General features: G+C 37.3%; 3 protein-coding genes and 1 long non-coding RNA gene across 8 annotated transcripts; 1 reads left to right on the forward strand and 3 right to left on the reverse strand.

Annotated features, from left to right (window-relative positions):
* Positions 1–59: 59 nt before the first annotated feature.
* LOC124298771 (uncharacterized) lies at positions 60–1,457 on the forward strand. Its single transcript, XM_046751237.1, has one exon. It carries the CDS (start codon positions 60–62, stop codon positions 237–239), a length of 180 nt encoding a protein of 59 aa, XP_046607193.1. The 3' UTR covers positions 240–1,457.
* A 3,353-nt stretch (positions 1,458–4,810) lies between these two features.
* Positions 4,811–11,497, reverse strand: LOC124298772 (uncharacterized). Its single transcript, XR_006906879.1, has 3 exons — positions 11,476–11,497; positions 11,249–11,255; positions 4,811–5,928 (listed from the first exon to the last, which is right to left on the reverse strand). It is a non-coding gene; the product is annotated as an uncharacterized LOC124298772 (long non-coding RNA).
* Positions 6,088–14,158, reverse strand: LOC124298769 (uncharacterized). 2 transcript variants are annotated; one of them, XM_046751233.1, is made up of 5 exons: positions 13,839–14,158; positions 8,363–8,527; positions 7,560–7,712; positions 7,217–7,390; positions 6,088–7,005 (listed from the first exon to the last, which is right to left on the reverse strand). In XM_046751233.1, exons 2-5 carry the CDS (start codon positions 8,520–8,522, stop codon positions 6,971–6,973), a joined length of 522 nt encoding a protein of 173 aa, XP_046607189.1. In that variant the 5' UTR covers positions 8,523–8,527; positions 13,839–14,158; the 3' UTR covers positions 6,088–6,970. The 2 variants fall into 2 exon arrangements, with proteins under 2 accessions (XP_046607189.1, XP_046607190.1); XM_046751234.1 differs by having other exon boundaries at positions 6,090–7,005; positions 7,217–7,372; positions 13,839–14,155.
* Positions 14,159–20,119: 5,961 nt separating this feature from the next.
* Positions 20,120–25,280, reverse strand: LOC124297608 (PAN2-PAN3 deadenylation complex subunit PAN3). Of its 4 annotated transcripts, XM_046748819.1 has the most exons (10): positions 25,147–25,280; positions 23,918–24,251; positions 23,499–23,768; positions 22,972–23,229; positions 22,414–22,789; positions 22,205–22,321; positions 21,889–22,128; positions 21,446–21,728; positions 20,970–21,324; positions 20,120–20,843 (listed from the first exon to the last, which is right to left on the reverse strand). In XM_046748819.1, the coding sequence occupies exons 2-10, from the start codon at positions 23,963–23,965 to the stop codon at positions 20,724–20,726; spliced, it is 2,067 nt and encodes a 688-aa protein (XP_046604775.1). In that variant the 5' UTR covers positions 23,966–24,251; positions 25,147–25,280; the 3' UTR covers positions 20,120–20,723. The 4 variants fall into 4 exon arrangements, with proteins under 4 accessions (XP_046604775.1, XP_046604777.1, XP_046604776.1 ...); XM_046748821.1 differs by lacking the exon at positions 23,918–24,251 and having other exon boundaries at positions 23,499–23,763; XM_046748820.1 differs by lacking the exon at positions 23,918–24,251.

The raw sequence follows: 25,280 nt of genomic DNA on the forward strand, positions 1-25,280 counted from the left end.
CTTCGTTGCGTCCCAAAAACAATCGAGACTCGATCGCAGCTGAGCTTATTCGCCAGACAATGTCTCTTCACGTATTTTGGCCAGCTACTGCCTGCCTGACAATGTTCGTCGTGGGCGTAATAATGATAATCTTGAAGTACGGTCCTCGCTTGTTTAATGCCAGACACGTGCCTCTGCCTTCCGATCAGGAGTGGGAGGCCAAGTCTTATTCTCGAGAAATATCAATCTCGATGGCGTAGTATCAGTATTTTGCTGCCTTATTGTAATTTTTTTTTCCCCCGTTTCTATCGGTCTAACTTCATCGCAGCTTTATTTTACGCACGCTTTTAATGGGAAGATTATAAAAAAAAAAATTATTTCAATATTTACTAAATATATTATTGTTTTATATATAGAATTACATTATTATATACTTCGAAACTAATCAAAATCAACTGCCGTCATATCAATGAAAGCTCACATTTTTCATGTTGCCAGAAAAATTATAACGTACTCGCGTTTTCTAGAACTTATAAAACTTTATTCCGTCCAAAAACATCAAAACCACGAGATGATGTTAACGTTTTGATTTTAAATTATCATTTCAACGTACGCAATTTTCATTCCGGTCAGTTATATCGATATCCCGTCAGCTTCGATCTATTTAACAACGTCCCTTTTCGACGACTGTTTTTGGGGATAGAATAATGCGAAAAAAAGGAAGCTGCTATTTGCAGGCGCCATAGATATAATCATGTAAAAACAAAAGTCTGCAAAGAATACGGCAATCGTTTTCGATTACGGGAAAATAAATTGCCTCGAGTAACGAAACGGAAATCGCTTTGGAATCGTTGAACATAAACATTGAATGTAATAATTAAATTGAATCTATGATTATGTATGTATTTTTTCGCGCGACTGTGGATTCATTACCTTATCGTTTTCTTCTTCATTTTTATAAAACCAAAATGATATTCCACGTTTTTATAATCTACGATGCAGGCCACAAATCGACCTGGAATATATACCGCATACCTGAGTAATCATTCCAATCTAATTACAATAAGAACATAAATGGTATTATACATATTATAAGAATCTCGTGCGGGGATACTCTGATAAATTAGTCGAACATACCCAAATGCAATTCTTTATTTTTTTTTCTAATTTGACGCTTTATTTGTCATAACTAAATATGATTCGATATAGCAGCTATAGACAAATTTATCAGAATGTCAACAACTTGAACAGACTTATCGACATATCGATGATTCGCAATCCGTCCAATAGTTTTTATACTTATACATCGTTAGTTTTAACGCCATGTATTGAATATTATATATATATAGTAAATGTACGCCTATCGATTATACGCATGAATAGTATGTAGCACAGTAGTTATACATACACGCTATATATATATATATTTGTCACAAATGCATTTTAGAATTTTTTCAATAAAACATAATGACCATCAATTGCTGATTATTATCGATTTGAAAAATTCCTCCGAAACCCCTCTTTGTAAAAATTGTTCATTGAATTACAAAAAATTAAATGAAGAACTAAAACTTTGATCTACGGCTTGATATAGAGCAATATATAGCGATGGCCACTAACAATATTTTTAGATTAATCGATTATTTCGTATTTTTTTGAGACTTTACGTTAGAAATCAAAATTTTATAGATTTCTGTACGTGTTCTTAATGGTGGAAAAGTTGATTGATAATTTATAATGTCAATGAAAATATTTTTCAAATTCAGGTAAAAATATTCTCTTATTAGTAAGACGATGATAATAATTGATGTTTCATTGCATCGTTTATGGGAGTAAAAGACAAAAACCGATTACGATGAAAAATGATCGAGTCGGTCGATCAATCGGGTTTAAAGTAATCGATTATTTTTTTTTTATCATTCTTTGCTTGAAAAGCATTACCTCATCGTATCTACCGATTCTCGGTGAATTTGATTTTCCTGGTGACACGAGCGATATATTTTGACGGCGACGTGTACGGTATGACAGCAACGGAGAAAAGAAAGAAAATTAATATTAGACAGAGGAAACGGAGGGAAAGAATTGACTTGAGAAGTAAAAAAATTAAAAAAAAAAAAGAAAAAAAAAACCACTCGCGTTACTTATACAGTGTTTTTTTTTTCCCCCTTTTATTTTCTTCTTTTCTTCTTTTTGACTTTTATTGACAATATTGGATTTTTATTGATGTACAGGTGTCGTGATAGTAATAATAATTATGATAACGATTACAGTTATACGTCATCCCTTAAAACGTAAATTATTATCTGTATTTAATGTAATATCGATAAAATTTAATTATTCTATTTCCAGCTTTAAATTTCTTCCATTTTTTTTCCTTCCTTCTATTTTTGTTTTTTTTTTCTCTCTTCGTTATCCATTGAACTCTTATTTAGACACAGACATTTTGCCAGAGTTTTAAAACCGTACCAGTGTGATAAAAATCATCGCGTTCACGCATAAAATTATTTCTCTTCCTTATTCTAAACATTTTCATTCTTCTTCAATGATAATAACATTATTAATTTAATATAATATACATCGATAGCTCGACATTTTAATTAACTGGCCGAGCGAGAGCTTAACGTGAAAATACGAAATGTATAACTATATTCTATATATTGTAATGACAAACTGCGAACTATGTAACATTTTCCAGTTTGTTTTGTTTTTTTTTTTTTTTTTTCAATCATATATACTATGAATTGAATTCGATGAAAAAGCAAAAATGAAAGGTAAATATATTGAATGATGAAAATTTTCAGGCGAAAAATCATTCCCGCTCGATTGAAAAATGATATATTATTCGTATAGTTTAAAATTTTCGTTGCGTGTCGCGTTAGGTATACAGTACAATAATAATAATAATAATAATGCTAATATTATTATTATTATTATTATATATGTACGTATACGTGTGTATGTATGAATGTTATATAGAACACATTACCACTACGCATTATACACATCTGGATATTAAATTATATAGATGTATACAATGCGACAAAATATATTCCTTATAATAATAATAATAATAATAATAATAATAATAATACGAACGAAAGAAATGAAATAGTAATCATCATGATGTGTTGTATTATTAATTGTACGTTATACCTATAATCGGAGGATTAAATCGAAGTGCACAATCAGAACTGGTGTTTTTTTTTAAAAAAAAAAAAAACGTTTCCTTCTTTCATTGTTTCATTTGAATTTTCTTTTTCTTTTCAATTCAATCTGCGTATAATTCAGAAAGAAGTCTAATCATTACAGACGCATTATGTATACATATAATATTACAAATCGTCACGATTTAATAACTTCGACGATTCGGTAATAATAACAACAACAACAACAACAACAACAATAATAATAATAATAATAATAATACCTATGATTCACGCTACGTTACAACGCAGCAATAACACATCGAGATTTTCATTTACTTATCTTATTTTTTGCCTTTTGCGTTTAAGAACAGTATTAATTTTTTGGTTGTTTAATTTTTGTTTCTTTAATCGGGGTTTTTTTTTTTATTTGTTTTTTCACCCTTTAATACGTGTTTTTAATCTTTTTCATATTCCTTTTTCGCGCACTCGTTGCGTATCATAATATAATAATATATGTATATAGTATGTATAAGGTAGATACTATATAATTATAATAATAATAATAATAATAATAATAACAACAATAACTATAATAACAATAATAATAATGATGTAATAACTGCAGAGTTACAAGCGCGGTGATAACCTTAAATTCTATTATACCAACGGAGAATTCGTCCTATCGTTTATTAAACAGTGTATAGATAATCATATGTGTATTATAGGTATATTATTTGATGATATGGTATTAGAGCGGGTGCACTTCGTGATCGTTAGACTGATCCATTGCAATGGCCTGCGTTTATGTCCGTCTGTCAGTTATTTTCTAATTGCCGATATTGCACGATCTCGATCAGTTCGTGAAATTTTTCCATACCCACGAACGTGTATTTCCGCCAAGTTTACTTTTCGTTTTTCCGTTCACCAATTGCCTCGCGTCAAGAATATGCGACAATCGTTATAACGAAAGATCGCGTGTGTGTGTGTATATAATGTATAATTACAGACAATTTCTGCGTATAAATTATAGTAAAATTTAACGATACGTTATAATTATTAATTTCGCGGTTCGTTGGAAACGATTACAGATCTCATTTTAAATTTTACCGTTAATTTTTATTCATTAGAATTGCGGTAATTAGCGTTGATAAGCTTCGATGAAATTCTGAGACGCGAGTCTGTTCGAATGTCTCTCTCACATATATCGCGATTTGTAGACAGATTCTCATTAATTTTATTTCATTCGACGTATAAGGAGTTTATTGTATACGTTTCGCCGACTTCGAGAATGAATTGAGGGTGAAAAAAAAAATAAATAAATAAAAAAAAAGAAACGCATATTCGTTGGAAATGTTAATGTTCAAGTTCCGAATTTGACAAGTTCCGAATGGCGACTGATTCCGAATTATTTCAGGGCGAAAGTTGAAGTGAAGGAATATGAAACTTTGAAGAGACAACAAAGTTTCGAATGGTCGGAAAACCGACGGCTCAAAGTTGAGAAATTCAAGATTCCGAAACTTCCAAGTTACGAAAAGCGCAAAGTTCCGATAAATGAAGTTTCGACGGAGTGAAATTTCCGAATGTTGAAATATACTCGGACAGCGTAGTTTACTCGTCGAGTGGTTGTAAAAAATGTAAAAAAAAAAACCGAAAATAAAAATTATCGGGATTCCGAACGTAAAAATATTGTAAATTTTATCGAATCCAAGAAAAAACATTTCAAAGGGATCAAATCAAAAGCATACGTACTTTCATGTCGAAGATTTCGATGTTCCTAACTACGACGCAAACCGTAATGCGAGTCTCTTTGAATCTCGATTGCCGAATGTTTGGCATATTCCTGAATTTCCACACTTCGATTTATCGATCCATCGCGGTTTTCACGTTTTATACACAAATAACAACTACTTATCAACTAATTTTAAATGCGTGTTTGGTACTCCGCTGCAATGCGTCGACGAATTGAAATTAACGGGATGCCGAACCAAGATAACGAAAAATCAATACTAAACCGAAAATACGAAATGAAGGAAAGACGAAATAAAGACGAAAGAATTTATATCATATTATTATCATAAATATAATTGATATAATATATTTTTTTTTTGTTGCCTTGATACGTGTCACTTTTCCATATGTATACATATATACATATAAATATCATCATTAATTATATGCACGTATATGTATGTATAGCATCGATTATTCGACAGATGGATGGTTAATTGTTAAGCAACAACAGGCCAAAGACTCCAGTCACTATTCGTGTACGTATGTTCGATACTCTAAAATTATTCTTTTACTCTCTAAATCCTATTGTTATTACATTTAGGTATAATAATAATAATAGTAATAATAATAATAGTAATAATATCTGGCCAAAACGTGATTATAAACTTCAACGATTAATATCCTATATAGCACATGATGACTGTAATGATGATAAAAAAAAAAATTTTTTCAAACAATCGTAACAGCATATAATAATAATGATAATAATAATAATAATAATAATAATAGTAGTAGTAGTGATGAAACTCATACGACCAATAATTACGAGACTATTATAGTATTGTACAAATACGAATGATGTCGTGTAAATGCGTAATGGAATTTTTGTAATAACGATGATCGTTTGGCCACGTAAATTGGAAGCAATTATTATTTTTCTATCCTTTGACCCTTACTTTCATAAATTTCGACGAATCAATTACGTACATTATATTAATCTGCGAACTTGCACAGACCGGAAATGATAATGATAGTAATAATAATAATAATAATAATGATAATAATACAATAACTAATTTTATATTATTTATACATAATATCAATGATAATGATAAGTGTTATTACAATTAATATAATATATATATACGTATATAGCAATGTTAAGATATCCATATATAATGTATATATCAACTAAATAATTGATTCATTTGTCAATAATATATATATGTATATATATATATATATTGTATATATTTTTGAAATATATATCTTTATATATATATAGCATATATCCTAGAACAACGTGTCACATATTACGACTCACTTATATACCTTTCGTTTCTTTATTTTTCCTTTTGTTCTTTTCCTTTTCGATTGTAGAATCCGTTTTTACCGCGTATTTTTCAACATAGTTCAACGTCAAAATTACAACCCACGTTTTTCCTCATCTCTGCACGCAATGCTGAATAATTCACGTTCGGACGTCTGATAGGCGGGTGTATATATAATATATATGTATGTATGTAATATGTGTATATTATACGAATATATGTACGTCGATATATTTATATATGTCGATGAATTAACGATAGGAGTTAATTTTTGGAAAGGTAATTCTCGCGGTCGACTTTGACGACTGGTGTAGAATTTTTGTGGATGTTATTTATTCGTAATATATGGTGTGGTAAAAATTCACAGATGGATATTTATATGTATATAATATACACATTTTTTATACGGGTACAATAACAGTAATCATAATTTAACATTAAAGAGAAATTACGTCATCAATTTGTTTTTTTCGGTTCCATTATTATCGTACAGTATATAAGCGAGTCTTAATTGAAGAATGATTAACGTTGGTGATTAAAAAAAAGTTGTAAAGAAAAAAGTTAACAAGTATATTAATGATAATAAGAGAAAAGAAAGAAACACAAAGAAAATTAGTCACGATGAAACGAATTGGGGTGACTTATTTATACCCCGAAACTTAAGAATTTCTTTATATAATTGCCGTATAATCGGATGATATGCGGCGTTGTATACACATACGCGATATTATACAATTATTATAATCGATGAGTGCTGATGATTTTTATGCAGGGGGCGATAATTTACTGTTTACCAGATTTCTTGTTTGACCGGTCGCCTGTAACGAGAAACAACACCCGTTGTATTTATCGAATTTCACATTATCATATTCGAGAATTATGTGTACATGTTGAGGTATTATTTTCAATAAACCGCGAACTCGCGCGGACAAATGCGAATATAATTATATTTTTGGTGAAAAATTTTAAGGGTATGCGATGCATGTAACAAATCGAGGTGACAGTAATAACGATAAGATCGAAACTTACTTTTCGGAGTCTTCTTCGCGTTGGTTTCCGGCTTGCATCTCTTTGTGCGACGTCGCGTTTTTTCGCACGAACGATCGCTGTCCGGTTTCAGATTGTCTATCCGGTTCATCTGCTGATCGACGCATTCGCTCCATGTTCCCTTTTCGTAGCGACACTCTGTGCTCAGCGCCACGCATATAATCATAAAACGAAAAACTCTGTTATCATCGTTACTCGCGTGTCTGATTATGATTTAAAGATTTTTTTTTTATCACACCTACTGTATGTTCAGGTAATTGGTAAAAAGAAATAGCGGAGAGAAAAAAGTAGGTCTCATGTTTTACCGATGTTAAAAAATCTCTACCTTTCTTGCACTTCTTGTCGAGCTTCTTGGTCTTCTCGCACGTCTTTGGGTCGCCCTTCTTCAGGGTCAAAGTTCGACTCCGCGTGTTCGTTTTAATGTCGCAAGCCGACCAGTCGCTTTTCTCGTATCTGCAGGATGCTGTGCCGGCGGAAACTGCCGGTCGGTAGGAACGATATACATTATATAATGATAGTGTCAAAAAGTTTAAAATAAAATAGTCTGACTGCCTGTTGAATCGATGGTACCGTAGGTGAGTTTTTCTTGAAAGGACGCTTTAACTTGCTCAATTTTGATTGGCTGACATCCGTGCTGAGAAGAAAAAATTCCCTAGGATCGACCGATTGACAATTGATAGTCAATCTTAACCTCTCGCGTATTAACCTTCCGTCGAGGTGAAGTTTTTATTAACTGCGTCGGTAAGGTGGAGTTTCTGCCGACTCCGTCGGCAAGGTGGATATATAATATTTTTTCGGTGTGATAGTTGTTTGAAAATTCGGAATAAATTCACCAGTACCCTTTTGGATCTACAGGATATTTTCAATTGCTTGATTTTGTTAAATCCAACTTGAATTGAAAAAAAACAAACAAAATAGCCGCTCTTCAGAAAGATAGAAAAAGGCCCGAGTTACCGACGGAGGGTCAAGAAGGACGGACTTGTGGCGCAGCCGCGATCCTGGTAAAATTTTCACGAAGTTGGCTACGCTGATGAACTAGACGAGTTGCAACCGTCGAGCAGGACCTTTCAAGAAAAGCTCACGGTACAACGAGAGCATTTGACAAAGGTATAATTATTATTCACGTACCGCGATCCTTGGCGCCCCGTGAAACTCTAACGAGAAGTTCGTCGTGCATATCGTCGTCCCAAAGTCCATTGTTTTCCGGCTGATCCTGAACAGGCGTCGCGACGGCAATCGCCATAAGCGCCGCGGCGCTGATCACCAACAGACTCGAGCGGAGCTTCATTATTACTGCGGGTGAACGAGAACGATGGTCTATAAATTATGAAACTCGAAAACTTCTCTTTTGCGACTTATCTCTCGAGCATATTATAAATTTCGTTGCGATTTAGGATCTTTGCATTTGAAAAAGAAATCATATTTCGCATTATTTCACGTACATTTGGGGAGATTGCATCGGAGACGGTTAATTTTTTACACTAGACAGTTACGTTGGCAACACAGATAAACCTACAGCGTCACAGTCGGCTGAGCCCGAAACAAACTCAATCTCAATAAACGTGAATAGAAAAGAATACATGTCAATCCAACAAGTCATTATCCTAAGGTTAGATTCGACGGTCACGGGTTACGTTACGTATATTGAGATTGAGTTAGTTTCTAACTCAGCCGACTGAGGCGCTGTAGGTTTCTCAGTATTGCCAACGTAACTGTCTAGTGTAAAAAATTACCCGTCTCAGATTCATTGTCCCCAAGTGTACCTACATACATCCAACGTCTTTCATCCAACATGCATAAGTATCTGCAACGCGTAGAATCACAAAAAAACGTCGTATATCTACATTATTTTAGTGCTAATCGTTCCGTTTAATCGAAAAAATAGAAAAAATTATTTCTGAATTAATTTTTTTTTTCTCGGTTGAAAAATTTAATCGCAAAATAGATTTCTAAAATTCATTTCCATTCGAAAAAGCTCTCGCATCCTCGTACTGTATTGTCGTTGCTCATGAATTACAGACCGTAAATATAACTCTTCTTTCTTTCCCTCCCGGGCGTATTATTTATAAGACCCACGGAGTTTATCATTATGCACGCGCATGCTGCACGTCGCTATGCATATACATGAAAAAAAAAAAAACTTATACATATACACAGTTTTCCTTCTCTGCACCCCACGCAGGTCAGAATCCGAGGCTAATAATAGACGCCGGGGCAGCATTGCTCGTTTCTTTCACTTTACAATGTATAATCCTTTCTAATTTGCTTGTAATTTAAAAAAAGAAAATTGTTATTTTTGTACTTTTAGCTCTCGTCTTGCGGCGCGACGTGACGTGATTGTATTTATTCGGCTTCTCATTTTGTCTATCTCAATTTGTCGGGAAATTTTTCTCAACATCCGAACACGTTTCACGTACGGACCTCTGTAATCTTTTACAATTGTACGCGTATACTTCAGACGAGATATGTGGAATAACTTTGTTGTACCGTATTTGCAGCGATAAACTGACCCCTCGACAAACGGCATCTTGTTAATATTTATACCAGTCACTGCTGGATTTATGCTTCACATTGTTCAACCTACGCTCCTGTAATGTACGGCTGTAATTTCACTTCATTCGCGTTTCGCGTCGCCTTTTTGCTGGACTTGTCGCTTTTTAAGCTCGTTCAAACCGTTTCGGTCATCGCCGAGAATCCTTACGTCGATTTTTCAAACTCGGAGAAGATGTTGAGAAAAACGACAAAGTGAATTCAAAAAAATAAACAAGTAAATATGTAAACATTTTAAATTTTCATCGTGTAAATTAAATTCGTGATTCAACAGTTTTCAGTGTCAAGAAAATTAATTTCAAGCTTAACTAACCGATAACGAATTATTGTTTTTTGTTTTCTGTATTTCAACGCGTCCATCGATTAACGCAACGTTTTTCCAGCGTACCGAGAGATCGCTCAAACCGAAATTACGAAAATTTGTTACACGTATAAATAATAAACCGAGAACAATTTTCAGAAATTTCAATTGGAATAATTCTTTCCGGTATAAATCAGTGTAAATAACCCTGCGATTGCGATTAGTGCAGTTTTATCGGTATAATTACAGAAGTTCGCGGTTACAAAGCCGAGGGTTGGATATTAATACGTAATTTGTAATCCTCGAATCGTGCAGGAATCCCGGATACGGGCGGGAAGGAAAAGCAGGCTCTGGGCATCCTGCGAACGAAGTTTAAAGCGAAGGTAAACAGACGCGCCGGAGGCTGAGAAGTGGGCGAAGATAAAACGCGTCTGTGCACCAGCTTGCGGAAGCTACTGTAAAGCTGCTTTCGTATCCAGTCCTCGAGGCAAATACGGCCCTCCGTTGTTCCCACCCTTGTGCGTGGGAATATTATATGTATAATTGAGGAGGAGTTGAAAATCAGGATCCGCAGCCTACAGGGAAGTCGATTTTCGTGCAAAGTGGGCATTTTTGAAGGAAAACGAGCGTAACGTGATCGTCTTCGTTTGAAACGGTTCGAGTATTGTTTAAATATATTCAGAGTTGTTGGTAGACGAATTTCTGACTATATCGCAATATCCGATACGTTTGTTTATGGAATTTTGTTGAATACACTTAATTTTGCTCAAATTTAGTCGCAGCGTCTTTATTTATTGTTATTCTTGCGCGATCGCGGGGCGAGGTTTGAAGTTCCGAATTTGAAATGTTCCGAAAGCGCCCAACTCCGAATTATTTGGTTCGCTTAAGCTTGAAGCGAAGGAATCAAACTTTCGAGAAACAACAAAGTTTCGAATGATCGGAAAACCGACGGCTCAAAGTTGCGAAACCCACGATTCCGAAAATTCAAGTTTTACGAAAAGTAAACTTCCGATAAATAAAGTTTCGATGGATTGAAATTTACTCGACGAGTATGTGTAAAAAATCAGAATCACCAAGATTCCCAAACGTGGAAATATCGAAAATCCAAAACAACGAAAGATCAAACTGGCGAAATTTCATCGATCCAGAAATTCATGGAACACTAAAAATCTTCGATAATACCGAATTTCGATGTCTCAGATTTTCAAATCTTCTCATTTTTGCATTCCAACAATATTCAAACAGTTTTTTTCGACGATACCTGTTTTACTCAATTTTTCCAGTTACTGTAACAAATGAAATTTATCTCAGTGTGTATTTTCTGCTCACGTTCTTAATTTCGTACTCGTTATCAGAAGTGTAAAATATCTTTCTACGCAACAACAACGACATTAATAATAATAATAATAATACATCAACCGCGACTAGAAATTTCTCTGTCTCGGTATCAGAGAGAAAAGCTGGAAGCACCTTTTTGCCGTGATTTTCTACGTTCGTTTGAGATTGTTCCCCGTCCGGTATTCGTAAAATCTTCCCATTCCTCCTTCCGAATTATCAGATTTATCGTTGCGACAGCGGGCAGAGCGCTCCAACTTCATTTCCTAGTTGGTAAGGTTAAACCAGCATCTCGCAGACTAATTGCGGAATTTATTTCTTAATCTACCGTTCCTGTGGTGCGTGTAAAGCGAACCAAACGACGGCTCGGCACAGCGGGAATTTAACACACGCCGTGGTGGTATTACGATCAATTTTATTATTTACGCAAAGATTGTCGCAATCCGAATTGCCCGGCGGTTGACATCACGTTTTTATTGCGAACTAATCGAAAGAGTGTATTGTTCATATTTTCACCTTCATTTTTACTCTTCTTCTTCCTTTCAAAGATGTTATTAATATTTGCAAAACATTGCCGTCCGCGGAAGAAGTAAAGAGATAAAAATATCGTCAAAATTTGAACGGGGATATATATTTTTCCGACATTTTCGTACTTTGCGTTTCACGTCAATTTATAATCTTCGTATTACATTGAAACGCCGGTGAACGCGTGAAAAATTTCAGCGACGTTTCTTCGACTTTGTTAACAATATTGATTTGACAGAAAATTAATGGTACGGGTAAGAAACTACTGTAAGAATTGTCGATCGGTGAATCGTCGTTGAAGCGAAAATGTTATTCGGAAAATTAAAAAAATGCGGAAAGTCCGCGTAAAGAAAATTCGTAAATACGAAAAATCGAAGTACAGAATGACAGAATCCTAATTCGACATTCGACGTTCTGACCTCTCCATTCGTTTACTTATCCACTATACTTTTCCACATTAAAAATTTTTTAATCCTATACAAACCGAGTTTACGCTTCTCTAAAAATTCCATACTCCGGACCGTCAATTTTTTTTTTCATCTTTCTATACATTTTTTACACCCCCCTCCCCCCCCCCCCCCCCCCCCACCCTTGCGCTAAAAATTAATTATCCTTCGATCAAACGTCAGTTATAACCATTGTGCGGGCGTGTGTGAAAAAAAATAAAAATAAAAAAAAAATAAATAAATAAAAAAAAAACAAAATAAAAATGAAAACGGAGGGTGACTCGTGACGTTGTTACGAAACGTGTTTGTGCATATCACGGTACGTCGAGCATCTGGGTCAACGTTGATTATTATATCATACGTGTACGTTGAAAAGAGAAGGAAAAAAAAAAAAACCAAACAAAAAAGAAAGAAAAAAAAAAGAAAAATAGCGTCGAACGCTTCACGTTCACGGTTCAAAAATTACTTCCGTCATGTCAAACGGCCCGAAACGATGCGACACGTACGAGTAAATAGTGTAAATACATATTGCAACGAATACACGTATGATGTGTAAAATATATGTATTATCGAACTGCGAACGAACGCGGGATAAATTTTCGCTGTCGCTAACGGTGATGAAAAAAAAAAAAAAATATCTCACGATTCTTCGGGATCCTGATTCGCCGTGACGAGGAAGATATCGAAGTCGGTAACTTTATCGCAACGAAACGTGTGGTGAGATGAAAGGAAATTAAAAAAAAAAAAAAAAAAAAGGTACGAAGAATTCAAAACGCGACTCAAGTCTTGTTTTTCGTTACGGTTCGCCGACTTTTCGTATGATTCTCAATCGGCGATTTTAACGATTTTTCCTCATCATCGATCTATCATAAGTTACCAACTTCAAACACGGCGGTGAGGATTAAGGGTACGAATCAAAGAATGACTATGCTCAAAGTTAGCGAGTCGATTGAAACCAGACAAAAATCGATCGACGTTCTAAAATCGCGTAGGACGCAAAAGTTTTACCTTAAAAGTAAAATCATCGTCATCATCATCATCATCACTATCTCGTCGTCCTTTAAGAACAGCCTCAAAATTTCACCCGTAAGGAGGAGGAATGTTTAAAAAAAATAATAAAAATAAAAAAAAAATACGAGCGTAGATACGCGGGGCGTATCCTCGTAGTGAAAATCGATGAAAACACGGGGCATGCGTGGGGTACGGGAGGAGGAAGAACGAGGGGGAGGATGAGGAGTAATTCACCCCGACACCCGATCGTCGGGGGAAGATGAAGAAACGTTCGCCCGTATGTACAGTCGAAAAATGAACGGTGAAAAAAAAGAACCAGCCAGCGATTGTAGTTGTCCGTGGGGTAAGTTTTCTCCCCCTCCTCACCTCGCACCCTCAAAATCGAGGGTGTACGGTTCCGAGGGAGGGTATGATCGATGTTACTACGTTAACGTACCTCGGGTCGCTTATGCGGATACGAAGTTTCACCCTTTACAGGACAGCCGGGGGTTGATGAGAGCGACTGGGATGACGGAACACAGAGTCGAACGAATCCTCGAATCCTCGAATCCTCGAATCCTCGGCGTCGCGTTTGCCGCGGATGTACGTCACGATTACAACCGACTGACGGACCGTCGTTTTCTCTCCTTCGGTGAATCCCGACGACGACGACGACGACGACGACGACGATGATGATCCTCCTGCTGCTGCTGCTGCTGCTGCTGCAACGGTGTGCCGGGTTTTGTGTTGCCGATGCTGCGGCTCGAGGATAGAAACGCGTCTGCGCCGAGCTAACGCGAGCCCAGCGCCCACGACACCCTCTCCTCTCCTCTCCTCTCCTCTCCCTCTCCCCCGGCTCTTATCTCGGCTCCCGTTTCTCCCGGTCGTTCGTTCCCTTCTTCTTCCTCTATTCGCTCGTTACGCTCCTTCTCTCTCTCTCCCTCTCTCTCATTCTCTCTCTCTCATTCTCTCTTCGTACCCTTCCTTCGGCATCGACGTACATATACGTACGTGCATACGAACCCGCTACGGGCAGAGCAGGATTTATTCCCATATTACAATCGTACATTATACGCGTATAATGTATGCGTGTGTGGGTGCGTATAACGTCGAGTCAGGGCTAACGTCCCGTCGTTATCAACTTTAATACGCGCTATTTGTTGTAGTCGGGAATGTTGCGGGTATATTCGGGGTACGTTGTTTTTTTCTTTTTGTTTTTTTTTTATGCTTCAGCTGACGAAACTTCTCCCTCTCCCTCTCTCTCTCTCTCTGTCTCTCTGCGGAACCTGATTATTTTTACATGTTTATAAGGAAATACGTGGGCGGATAGAGGGGGTCGGAAAGTCGTTGACGGAATTATCGTACGATTTGTATATCGGGGAAGGATCGAATTTAAAGTGTATCAAGTGGTAAGTTTCTTAACACCTATTTCTTGTTTATCCATTTTTGTTATTTTTTTTTTTTTTTTGCAATTTATTTGCAGTGAACCGACAAGTTATCAACACTCGAGAGTAATTATTGCGATACAACGGAAGTTGTTGTTGTAAACAAATTGATTGAAAATTGATGGAATAATTCGTTTACGAGAAAGTTAACCCTATACACGTATACGTGTTTAGTATAAATTATAAGTTTTTAAGTTCGCTGATCGCGAAACTGTAATTGGATTGAAAAAATTCAAAACGGCGGATCCGATACAGCCGAAAAAAAATTTCGAAATTCGATCGTAATCTGAGAATAAAACTCTGTCCACGGGTTTTAGGGATCGCTGATTACGTATCTGAGAGCAGATTTTGAAAATTCATTATCGCGAATCCAATCAGCGACCCCGAAAATTACTGCATAGAGTTTGTTTTTTTTTTTTTTTTTTTGACGGGATACGATTAAACTTGAAATTTTTTTCCGCCGTCTTTGATAACTGAAAGACGATTTTAGATTCGTAAGCAGCGAACCCAAAGACCGTATAATAATTCCAAACGGCTAGTCATAAAACTTGAATCGGCAAAATAATGTGTGACTTAAGGGTTAAAGGGCTGGAAATATAATTCTTAGAATTTCCAATTACCTTTATAATTGTGTAGAAACAGGTCGGATTATGGAAAGCCGATTAACGGATAATTACCATCAGAATTCTGACAGTCACTTTGATTTTCGACTTACATACTTTACCTTTCTATATTTTGAATTTTCCACATACTCCGACCAATATTCCAAACTTTCGAATTGTACGAAACTGATCTCGAAGGCGTCTTTGAAAATTCGTCATCAGTTTCAACATCGTATTATTACAAACAAAGTTAACATCTCCTCGTTACGCAAATCGTACGATTCTAATAAATTATGCACGATGATTTTCCGTTTGCCGTAGCGAGAAAACTTTGTAAATTAACTTGAATCATTTCAAACGTTCAAATAATATCTAGACTAGTTTTATCCAAATTTAATTTTCAGTAAACGAAACTCTTCAGGCATCAACGAAACTGCATCTGCTTTTCGACGCCAACAGTCAAGACTCAAACTTCTTCGTCACATGTTCGCTTTTTCCGCTCCATACTCTGCGTATGAAAATCTGGTCAGTTTTATCGACCAGCGAAAAGACGTCTTTTTTGTTTTTTTTTTATTTGTCTCTTCTCCTTTTCTCAAACCGTTTACCATTCTCTCCATTTGTTTGTACAACGGTTCGTCAAATTAATTTTCAATCTCTGTTCTCCGAGTATAATATTCACGGTTCATAATTCTTCCCGACGTTTTATTATTATTATAAGCCCGTTGTACACATCGGGCAGTGATTTATGTGTGTATCTCTAAAACCGATTCTCACAGGTCGATATAGATAAGGCGAAAGATTGATACCGCTTACACGTCTCCTGATTAATGGTATACTCTTACTTCATTTTTCAGGTTCCCCTTCGGTTTTTGCTCGGCTTTACCACCCTTTGGGAATTACACGGTGCTCTTTAAAAATCAATCAAATCGAAGCGCCGATCGCGTCGATAAAACTGGCCTGTATGTATAAAATCTAATTATTACAGGTATAACAGTCGGGAGAGTATTTTTACCCCATAAAAAAAAAAACCGCGGCTTATCTTATCAAATAGTGAAATATTTGCGTTTACAAAAATTATAATCTGCAATACGATTACGCTCTATCGATAATACAGTGTAAGGTAAATACCGAGCATCTACGTCGCGTTTTTTTTAAACTATTTCACGAACCATTCGTCGCGAGGAGAGCGAAGTTCGTAACGATTAATTCTTAGGGAAGAATCATTGTTTCGAAAATTTAGGAACGTCTCAAAAGTTGGTCCATTTTTAACAAGCAATGTGTTTTCGGATTTCGGTAATTAAACTTCTTTAAAGTCGTTCCAAATTTTAAAAACAATTTCGTTACTTTAAGGTTGCCAACTTCAATCTGGTCCATCGAGATATCTCCATGTACTTCGTTTCCTTGATCCGACCCTTTTTTCACGTCAGTTTATCCGTCCGTCCCATCAGCGTCATCTTACGAAGACCCAAAAACTTCTTGCTCGCAGGATTTCGAGTCTTTTTGTTCAGGATTCGAAGGCCAGGAATTTGTCAGTCGTATCCTTCTTCGACGGCTTGTTTATTCCTATTTTATTCCCCTCAATCGGATATCGGATCCGTCCGGAAGCAAAGACGGCTTTTCACGTTTCTAAGGATTATAAGTTTACGCTCCGTGAATTTTTTAACGTTTTTAATCATTAGCTACAGCATTTATAGGCAACGCAGTTTTCGTCTTGATAATTTTCTCACGCCTCTTCATCCTTCTTTTATTTCCATCCTGACTTGTGATATTTATGGTAAATTTTTCATGGTTAAAATTCCAGATGCCCCGCAATTTTCTACTTTCTCACCTCTTTTTCACCAAATCCCTTCGAATAATAAAGAAAACAGCTGAAATTAGGCTTATCCTCGGAATTATAGCGACTGATGCTTAATTTTCATTTTTCGCATTTCGCAGCTTCCGCAGCTGTTATAAAAGACATAATATTCTAACAGGTACGAGAAAACCGACAATATATTCACGTTATTTCTGTTTCACAGTCTCTGTGAACATCCAATTTCGTACGATTAAGAAAAAAGAAAAAAGAAAAAAGAAAAAAAAAAAAAAAGTGGGGGGGGGGGAAAAGAAATTATCTTTTCATTTTCTTCACACAACGTTTGAGCAGCGTGCACTCGTATAATGTCAACCCTCCCAGCCTATGTATAATACGTCTATCCTTTGAAGATAAAAGCTCCAGATGAAAAGGCGGGGTAAATATTTGAAATTTTTTGCATTTACCGTGGCTCGTGCAGACTGCGAAGAAAAAAAAAAAAGCGTCCATATGAATACCTCGGAGTCGTGTGACGACGGTTCGCAGGGACAAAAGGCTGGCAAATTATTCACTCGGTCCATGTTGCGAAGAGGATCGATATGCAGCCCCCCCCCCCCCCCCCCCCCCCCCCCTTGGATACAGGTATAAATACGCGTCACAACTTTGATTGCGAGATGCGTATTATAACGTGGAGAAAATTTTTTCTCATTTAAAATCAGTCTTTATATACCTCGATGAGATCGATAAAACTGCAGATATATGTACGTATACCTGTTCGTACGAAATTATGCAAAATTCTACATTTTATTCCTGTATCAAATTTTGTACCGGGATAAATTTTTAGTTCCGGTTACCGCTCGGTCCTCAACTATTTTCATTTTTTACCGCGATCGAATGATATGGTTTTAGGTAGAAAATGAAAATTAGTTTTCTAGCTGTTACCGGAAAGTCTGGTATCCGTTAGTATTCTTTCTTATTAATGCTTGTGCAACGATAAATTGACGTTAAAGCCTTGTTTGAGTAAAAAAAGTAGAGTAAACCTCGGAAACTGATTTTCCGTTGCAATAACCAAAAAAGGATCGACGATAGCGCAAAATGTTATTCGCGTAGCTCGTTATTCGTTATTCCAGCAATATTCAAACAGTTTTTTTTTTTAACGATGCCTGTTTTACTCAATTTTTCTAGTTACTGTAACAAACGAAATTCTTCTCAGTGTGTACAATTTTACGTGCACAGCATGATAATTTGGCTCGCCAACTTTCGCGGATTTTCTATTAAAATTTGCCCCGCAGTATAACTCGTCGTATTTTCATCGTTAACCCTTATTTTCAGTCCATCCGTTATACACGTATACGCAACGTGTATGTATATGTTTACATCGAATTGTAAATGTACGGCCGTTGTTTTTAACTCCGTAAGAACTATTAGAACGCTTTTAATCAACGTAGTTGAGCCGCGCAGCTCGCTAACGTGGAGAAAAAGATAAAAATTATTCTATGAGAAGAGAGAGAGAGAGAGAGAGAGAGTTGCAGCGGTAGAGGATTCATCATAATACGACAGTTTTTTTATTTTTTTCTTTCTCTCACGCCTTCTTTCTTCTTTTATCTCCCCATTTCTGTGTCTGCCTAGTTATTACACGTGATATATATTGCACCATACCGCGTTCCATTTTCACCACAAAGTATCTCTCCTTCCCGTTATAGCCGATGTTCTTTTACCAGCCACGTATGTAGTTCCTTACGCGTATCATTTATTCAGTGAAATTCTTCGTCACCCCAACAATCTTATATGGTTTCGGGGCATACCGCGGGGCGGAAAAGTCGCGAGAATTCGATTCAGTTTCAAGTTTGAATCGAATTCCGTTAGAGAGGAACGATATACGTCTTCGACGTTCATTCGAATACCCAGGGGATTTCTTTTCTTCGGCGAGTTCGTATATGCGACATGAAATTCGCATTAAATCGTTACAATGCGGGAAAGAAGCGGAAAAAATAACGGGAGATTGAAAAACTCCCAAGGGCCAACCGCCGGACGTATGAAACGAACACCGAAAAGCGTCTTAGGACGACGTAAGAAAACCAGCCGAGCGATCCAGATGATTCAGGGCAGGGAATTACAATTCGTCGGTGACGTTAACGCAATTAAATGAATGATGGTTGTCGAGTCGGTTGACAACGGGGAATATATATTCTGACTGACTGACGGGTTGCATCGCTGCTTATTTCGGGCTCCACGTGTATGCGTAATCTATACGTAGATCACCGACATCTCCGACGTGTGTATACCTATGTACGTAACACACGAACTTTAATATACCTACGTCGTCTGTCTACTCGACTGTCGCGAGTAATTGCGAAGGAAATGAGATCAAGTTTGAGTGCGAGCCTGTCCGCAAGGGTGGGAGGGAGGTAATGCACTACATGCGGCTACAACGTTACATCTACCTATTTATGCACGCGTACGTTGTACGTATGTACGTATTTTATTACGTACATACATAGATATAGAGGAGAACAAGGCGGCGGAAGTAACTGAGGAGACAATAATTCGCTGTCACCGGGCTGCCGGAGGAGTATTCAAATGATTAATATCCAACCGCCCCGCTCCGACGTGATTCCATTCTTACCGGCAATCGATATTGCAGATCGTAGTTGTTATCGGCTCAAAACGAGGGGAGGGGGATAATTTATTCGCCATGTTCTCATGGTAGGGTCGGAATCGGGTTAGGCTCAAATTACAGCTAATGAGAAACGAGATTTCGGATGTGGGAAATTATTTTCTTTCTCTCAAATCTCGTTTCTTTTCGACTGTAATTTGAACCTAGCCCGACTCTGACCCTACGATGGAAACATGGACATTGTTCGCACAATGAAAACTTGCGAAAAAAGTAACAAGACGTGCGTTTAAGATTGCTTTCAAAAATAAACATTTATTTCAAAATTAATGCTTACCAGCTGTATCCTAAAACCTATGATCTCTATCCTATACACAGGCTGTGTTGAGTCTCCGTGTATTAGGTTGTAGTAGTATCATTTTAAGATTTTAGCGCATGATTAAGTTCTGTGTGTTTGTGTGTACATACGTATATGTAGCAACATAGCGGATTTCATTGAATGTTGAAATATGTACTATTATTTCGATTTTTACATCATTTAATGATTTTCTTCTGTACCTATGTTATATTCAAATTAACGCATCATCAATCGATGCGTTCCTTTGGGCCGTTATTCTTCGTCGTCTCCACCTCCTTTTATTCCTTCATCCCTTTCCTTATATTGTTATTTTCTTATTTCGTTTTTAATCTCAAAAACACATCAAAAAGCTCACTCCACGCGTCACCATCCGCTTCGACTTGTCCGGAACTTCCAAATCCATGTCCACAACTCTGGATCATCCTCGATCCTGAGTAATGTGGAAATTGTAGTAGCGCTAACTGTTGATATCACAATGATGGTTCGGAGTATATGCTGTTGTGCCGCTATTGGACTCAATGCTTTTTTTATTGCCTAAGCGGCGTCCAGCTTTGCAGAATGCACAACCTCGGCGTATGACATTTCCAAACACTGTCGCAACTCGGCGTAACTAACGACCAACACGCTTTGCTCATCCCGCGACATCAGGCAAATCTAAACAGGAAATATCGAGGATCGATTGAAGTGGCGTACTGATCAATGTTTGAAATTTTTTCGTAATGCCAACCGTTTATCTATTTCTGAATCTAACACTCTAATCACTCGAATCTAAACACTCACCTTGTCGTGAGATCCAGAGTCGAGTTTGTTCAGACAAGATACAACGTGGGCCATGTCCAACCACGGTCTTCCATCCGCCGCTACTTGGTGGAACACGTAGTCTCTGAACAGTTTCAGCATGTAACGGTCGCCGGTTTCAGCCCACGTCGGCTCCATGTTCAGCTCTGGCCGTTCGTTGATGGTCGCCAGTTTTGCGAGTAGTCTGAACAATCTGCCGTTTTCTAGCTCTTTGGCAAGTTCATCTTCCAGAACGTCTGAACGAAGATGGACGGCGTCGAGTTGAGTATAAAACCGAGCTCCAATCATTGGCATTAAATCAGTGACGCTTCTCCGCTGCTGAGAAGATAGCAGGTACCTGAAATGACGAATTTCTTTATCGTAACTGGAGCGAGAGTAAACTACTCAATAAAGTTCGACAAAACGTATTCAGGTCAAGAGAATAGGCAAAAATGTCAGAATGGAATATAAATACGTACAATATAAGGTTTCTGAGATCAGACGAGTAGGTGCGAGCGACCAGTTCCAGGGAGGCCTGCATGTTGTCACGATGCACCGCTAGGAGACTACGGCAAGCCAAAGCTAGCACAAGTTTTCCTAATGCGAGCAAGTCTTCTTGTTGATAATGCGGCATTAGTGCCAACGGATTCGCAGCTGTACCATCAAACGTCACGACGTCGGGAATCGCGACGCAGCTAAGACGCAGCCGACTTCGTGACGAGAGAATTATCTTTGTAGGGTCCAGAGATCTACACGCAATACCTGAAGAAAATTTTTAAACCAATGATTATATAATAAAAACTTCGAATTTCTTGGCAATTTACTTCTTTCTATTGTAACTTTGCGATTGTAGAGCCATATGGATTCTGCTAACTGTTACTATAAGTCTGAATAATGTTCAAAAAATGAAATAATCACTTACCAGCTGCGTGAATAACCCGGAGAGCAGCTGTCAGCTGTATAATGTAGTTCCAAATAACGCTTTCTGGCAGCATACTGCTGTGCTGTTGTCTCAATATGGTGTTCTTTGTGTGGCTGTAAGGACGGGGAGCGTTGGGGTCGGACGAAAACGGATCTGAGTAGCCGTTGAGCTCGGTAGCAGAGAAGTGTTTGTTCAAGAGCGTCTCGGACCCAGGGTGGTAGTCGTAGACGAATACCATGGCTGAAATAGTCCTAATTTAGTGAAATGAAAAAAGATTAATATGAAAAAGGTGGGAGAAAAATACTTGGGTACATACAATGATCACCAAAGGTCTTGGTGGTGAAGACTTCTCGCAGTTGGACCAAATTAGTGTGCGTTAACCGCTTCCACATATCGACCAAGACCATACATTTTGTATTGGCAAGTCTAAAGTCTGAAATGAATAATTCTCAGTTACAGTAAGATTGCTCGTGTACAATAACGCTTACCATCCAACCAGAGCAATAAATATGCTTCACGACTCACCGTGTACTCGGCGCAGGCAATAGCGAGTCCCGGTTTTCAAACTGGTCGCTTTGTACGTGGAGGTTTGATAGCCGAGGACAGTCGATGTGGATTTATGGATGGGTTCGAGAGGGCATAATTCATGGTAGTTATCTACTTCGTTTGGCAAATCTGGAAACTGCACCGGGTCTGGCTGAGCTAACGTTAGTGCATTTTTTTGGAGAATGTCCAGTCGCAGGCCTTCGCTGACAAAAAAACTCGGAACGGCCTGTGGAGGGGGCGTCGAAGGAGCCGAGGGACTACTCGATGCGGGAGATTTTGCTGCTTTGGCAGTCTGCAGGTGAGAGGGGGTCCCTGGATAAACGTATCCTATCTGACTTGCGCCAGCGGTTCCAATCTAGAAGAAATACTTCTCGTTACGATTTCTGTGTAGTCGCTTTACCGGAACACAAAAGTTTCAAAATATACTATGGTTACTAAATATAAACTTTTTCGCCTCATTAGTGGTTGATTCTCGTTTACGTGAGTTAAAATTTATCCTAAGGAGGCGAAATTCAAATCTCTGTCTGGTGAACTTACAGCTTCGACTCCTTCTTCGCTTGACACATTTTCCGTTGTCGACGTCCCGAGGTAGAAATAAGTTGTTCCTCCGACATTCTCCTGGGAATGATAGGAGCTGTTGAATATATTTGGCGAGCTACTATTGCTACCTGCAATTCCTCGTCCCGGCACAAATTCCGGACTGGTAGTAGTTTTTTTTTGTGCATCCAGCGAGAGGCCGGAGAGATGTTTTGTCACTACAGCTGTGTTTAGGGCAACTCCAGAGCTTTGGCAGTTCTAGATTCAGAAAACGTCACGATTATTAAGTGTGAAAATTATTACCTATAACTCGATGTTATAAATATTTTCTAAAGGCAAAATTACTGTGTAAAAATCAATGGAAAAACAGTATAATTAACGGAAAATCTTGATCGACTAGCACTATGTTACAATTTAGGATGTTATCTTTTCAGAGTTCAAGGTGAAAATTAACTAGACCTTCTTAATTTTAGTTCGCGAGTGCTACTCCTCATTTTTATACGAAAATAATGAAATTTGTTTGTTACCATGTAGGTTGCAAGTTTGGACTCCTGTGGGACTCCATTTGTTTGAGGGGTGTAAGTGACGAACATTGACGGATCCATCTCTCTTCCATCCACCGCATTGACCACCGTTCCGTTTTCCGTTAGATTTTTCGATCCTCCCGCCTTCGTACTTTTGAAGTCCTCGTTGTTAAAAATTTCGCAGCTACCAGAGCTGTTCTTTCTTTCTTTATCTTCCGTTGTCACTAGAGAGAGAATTTCCAAGACTTCCAACGTTAAGCTAGCCTGCCTATGCTGGAAAGAATCTCAACATTTTAAAATCATTGCCGAATAGCATTTCCTCCATATTTTAACAAGTTGCATAAATTACACTAGCTTGTTTGTATTCAATGATAATTTTAATATTCTTTTTTTTCTTTCTTTCTCCTCAAAATTTTACTAACAAAGTTCTTTATCGACACGGTTTTACTGCCTTTCGACGGACGTCGCATTTTCACCTCGCGTAGGCAGGCAACTTCGTCTCTAGACAATTGAAGCTGCGTCGAAGAATATCTTTCGCTTCATTTAACACACTGGAAAATTGCTTCTGTTTATTATCACCTAAGTTATTTAATTTCATATCCAGTCTTTCTCTTACTCCATTTTTCTAAAATTTCTCAGGATAATTTCAAGTTTCTCTTTTCGTTTTTTTTTTTGTTCTTTTTTTTTTATTTTTTTTTTTTTTATTCTTTAACAGTGCTGCTTCTATTTTTTTCCAATATGTTCGACTTGTAAACCCTGAAAATGAACGGTGATCATTAGAACAAGTTTGTCTACTTTGTGACTTAATTAATTGTTGAATAAAAAAAACCAAACGAATCTGTTCAGAACGGTACAGAAAGAGAAATATAAAAACATGCATATTTGTATGATATTCAGTAATTGTTGCGCGTAAAGGTGAGACGATTAAAGGTACAGTAGTAGAACCTGTGTTATCGAAAACATCGATGCTTGAATTTAACATAAGGCAACAGTGAAAGTTGATGGTTTTCCTGAAAATAGAATATCGTTCAGGGTAGAAAAAGCATTAATAAATGGAATTTGTATTCTATTGAAGTTAAGGAAAAGTAAGAAATAAAAATATAAATCACAGAACTTTTGAACCTAGTGTGTAATTCTAGCCTTCGCTATGTCAGACAACAGACAACAACATGGAGAATATGTACACAAGTGTGTGATATACTTGTTGCCTCTTAAAATTGAGGGGGGTCAAGAAAATGCAGCAGGATTTGATTCGAACAATGTAGTAATAAACTAACAATGAAGCAGCTGATTTTGACAATGCACACACAGAATCGCGACAAAAGTGGTTAATTTTGGTTTTCAACAACGTTAAAAAAAAGTTCGTCTTTTTACGAAAAAAAATTGTAAAAGTTTAAGCATAACTGAGCATCTCAAAAACGCGACGCGAGGCGAAAATTTTTTCCAAAATGTACAACCGAAGTCTATAAAAACATCGAAGATATGGTGGACCAACATAACCCATCCGAGTTGTCAGTGACGTCTCGTCTGAGGACGGCGCGAAAATAAAACAGACGCTCCAGACGCTTTGCGACGGACGGCGTTTGGGTTATTAAAAAAAACAAATAAATGCGATTCTTTCAAGCTTAGATTAATATACTTTAGTACTGACCGTTCAAAACATTTTTCCTTCCCGCAGACAAAGGTGAAAGCGTACTCCGTGATACCGATCTCACTGTGTTTTTATGCTACACTTGTCTACACTCACGGACAACTTGCTGCTCTTACTTCGATCGCAGCTGTCCT

The sequence above is a fragment of the Neodiprion virginianus genome, chromosome 2 (assembly GCF_021901495.1).
Source record: "Neodiprion virginianus isolate iyNeoVirg1 chromosome 2, iyNeoVirg1.1, whole genome shotgun sequence".
NCBI classification, from domain to species: domain Eukaryota; kingdom Metazoa; phylum Arthropoda; class Insecta; order Hymenoptera; family Diprionidae; genus Neodiprion; species Neodiprion virginianus.

Bases quoted from the DNA above. Each gene is read 5' to 3' on its own strand.
- LOC124297608 (XM_046748818.1), bottom strand. From the start codon at position 24,999: ATGGGTTATGTTGGTCCACCATATCTTCGATGTTTTTATAGACTTCGG. The intron at 23,769-24,906 runs ATGCTCAGTTAT...GATTCTTTCCAG, and splicing joins CCTCGCGTCGCGTTTTTGAG to CATAGGCAGGCTAGCTTAAC. The intron at 22,322-22,413 runs GTGAGTCGTGAA...TATTCATTTCAG, and splicing joins TTGCCTGCGCCGAGTACACG to ACTTTAGACTTGCCAATACA.
- LOC124298769 (XM_046751233.1), bottom strand. From the start codon at position 8,522: ATGAAGCTCCGCTCGAGTCTGTTGGTGATCAGCGCCGCGGCGCTTATG. The intron at 7,713-8,362 runs GTACGTGAATAA...ACCGACCGGCAG, and splicing joins ACGGGGCGCCAAGGATCGCG to TTTCCGCCGGCACAGCATCC. The intron at 7,006-7,216 runs GTAAGTTTCGAT...TTCTCGTTACAG, and splicing joins CGCGAAGAAGACTCCGAAAA to GCGACCGGTCAAACAAGAAA.
- LOC124298771 (XM_046751237.1), top strand. From the start codon at position 60: ATGTCTCTTCACGTATTTTGGCCAGCTACTGCCTGCCTGACAATGTTC.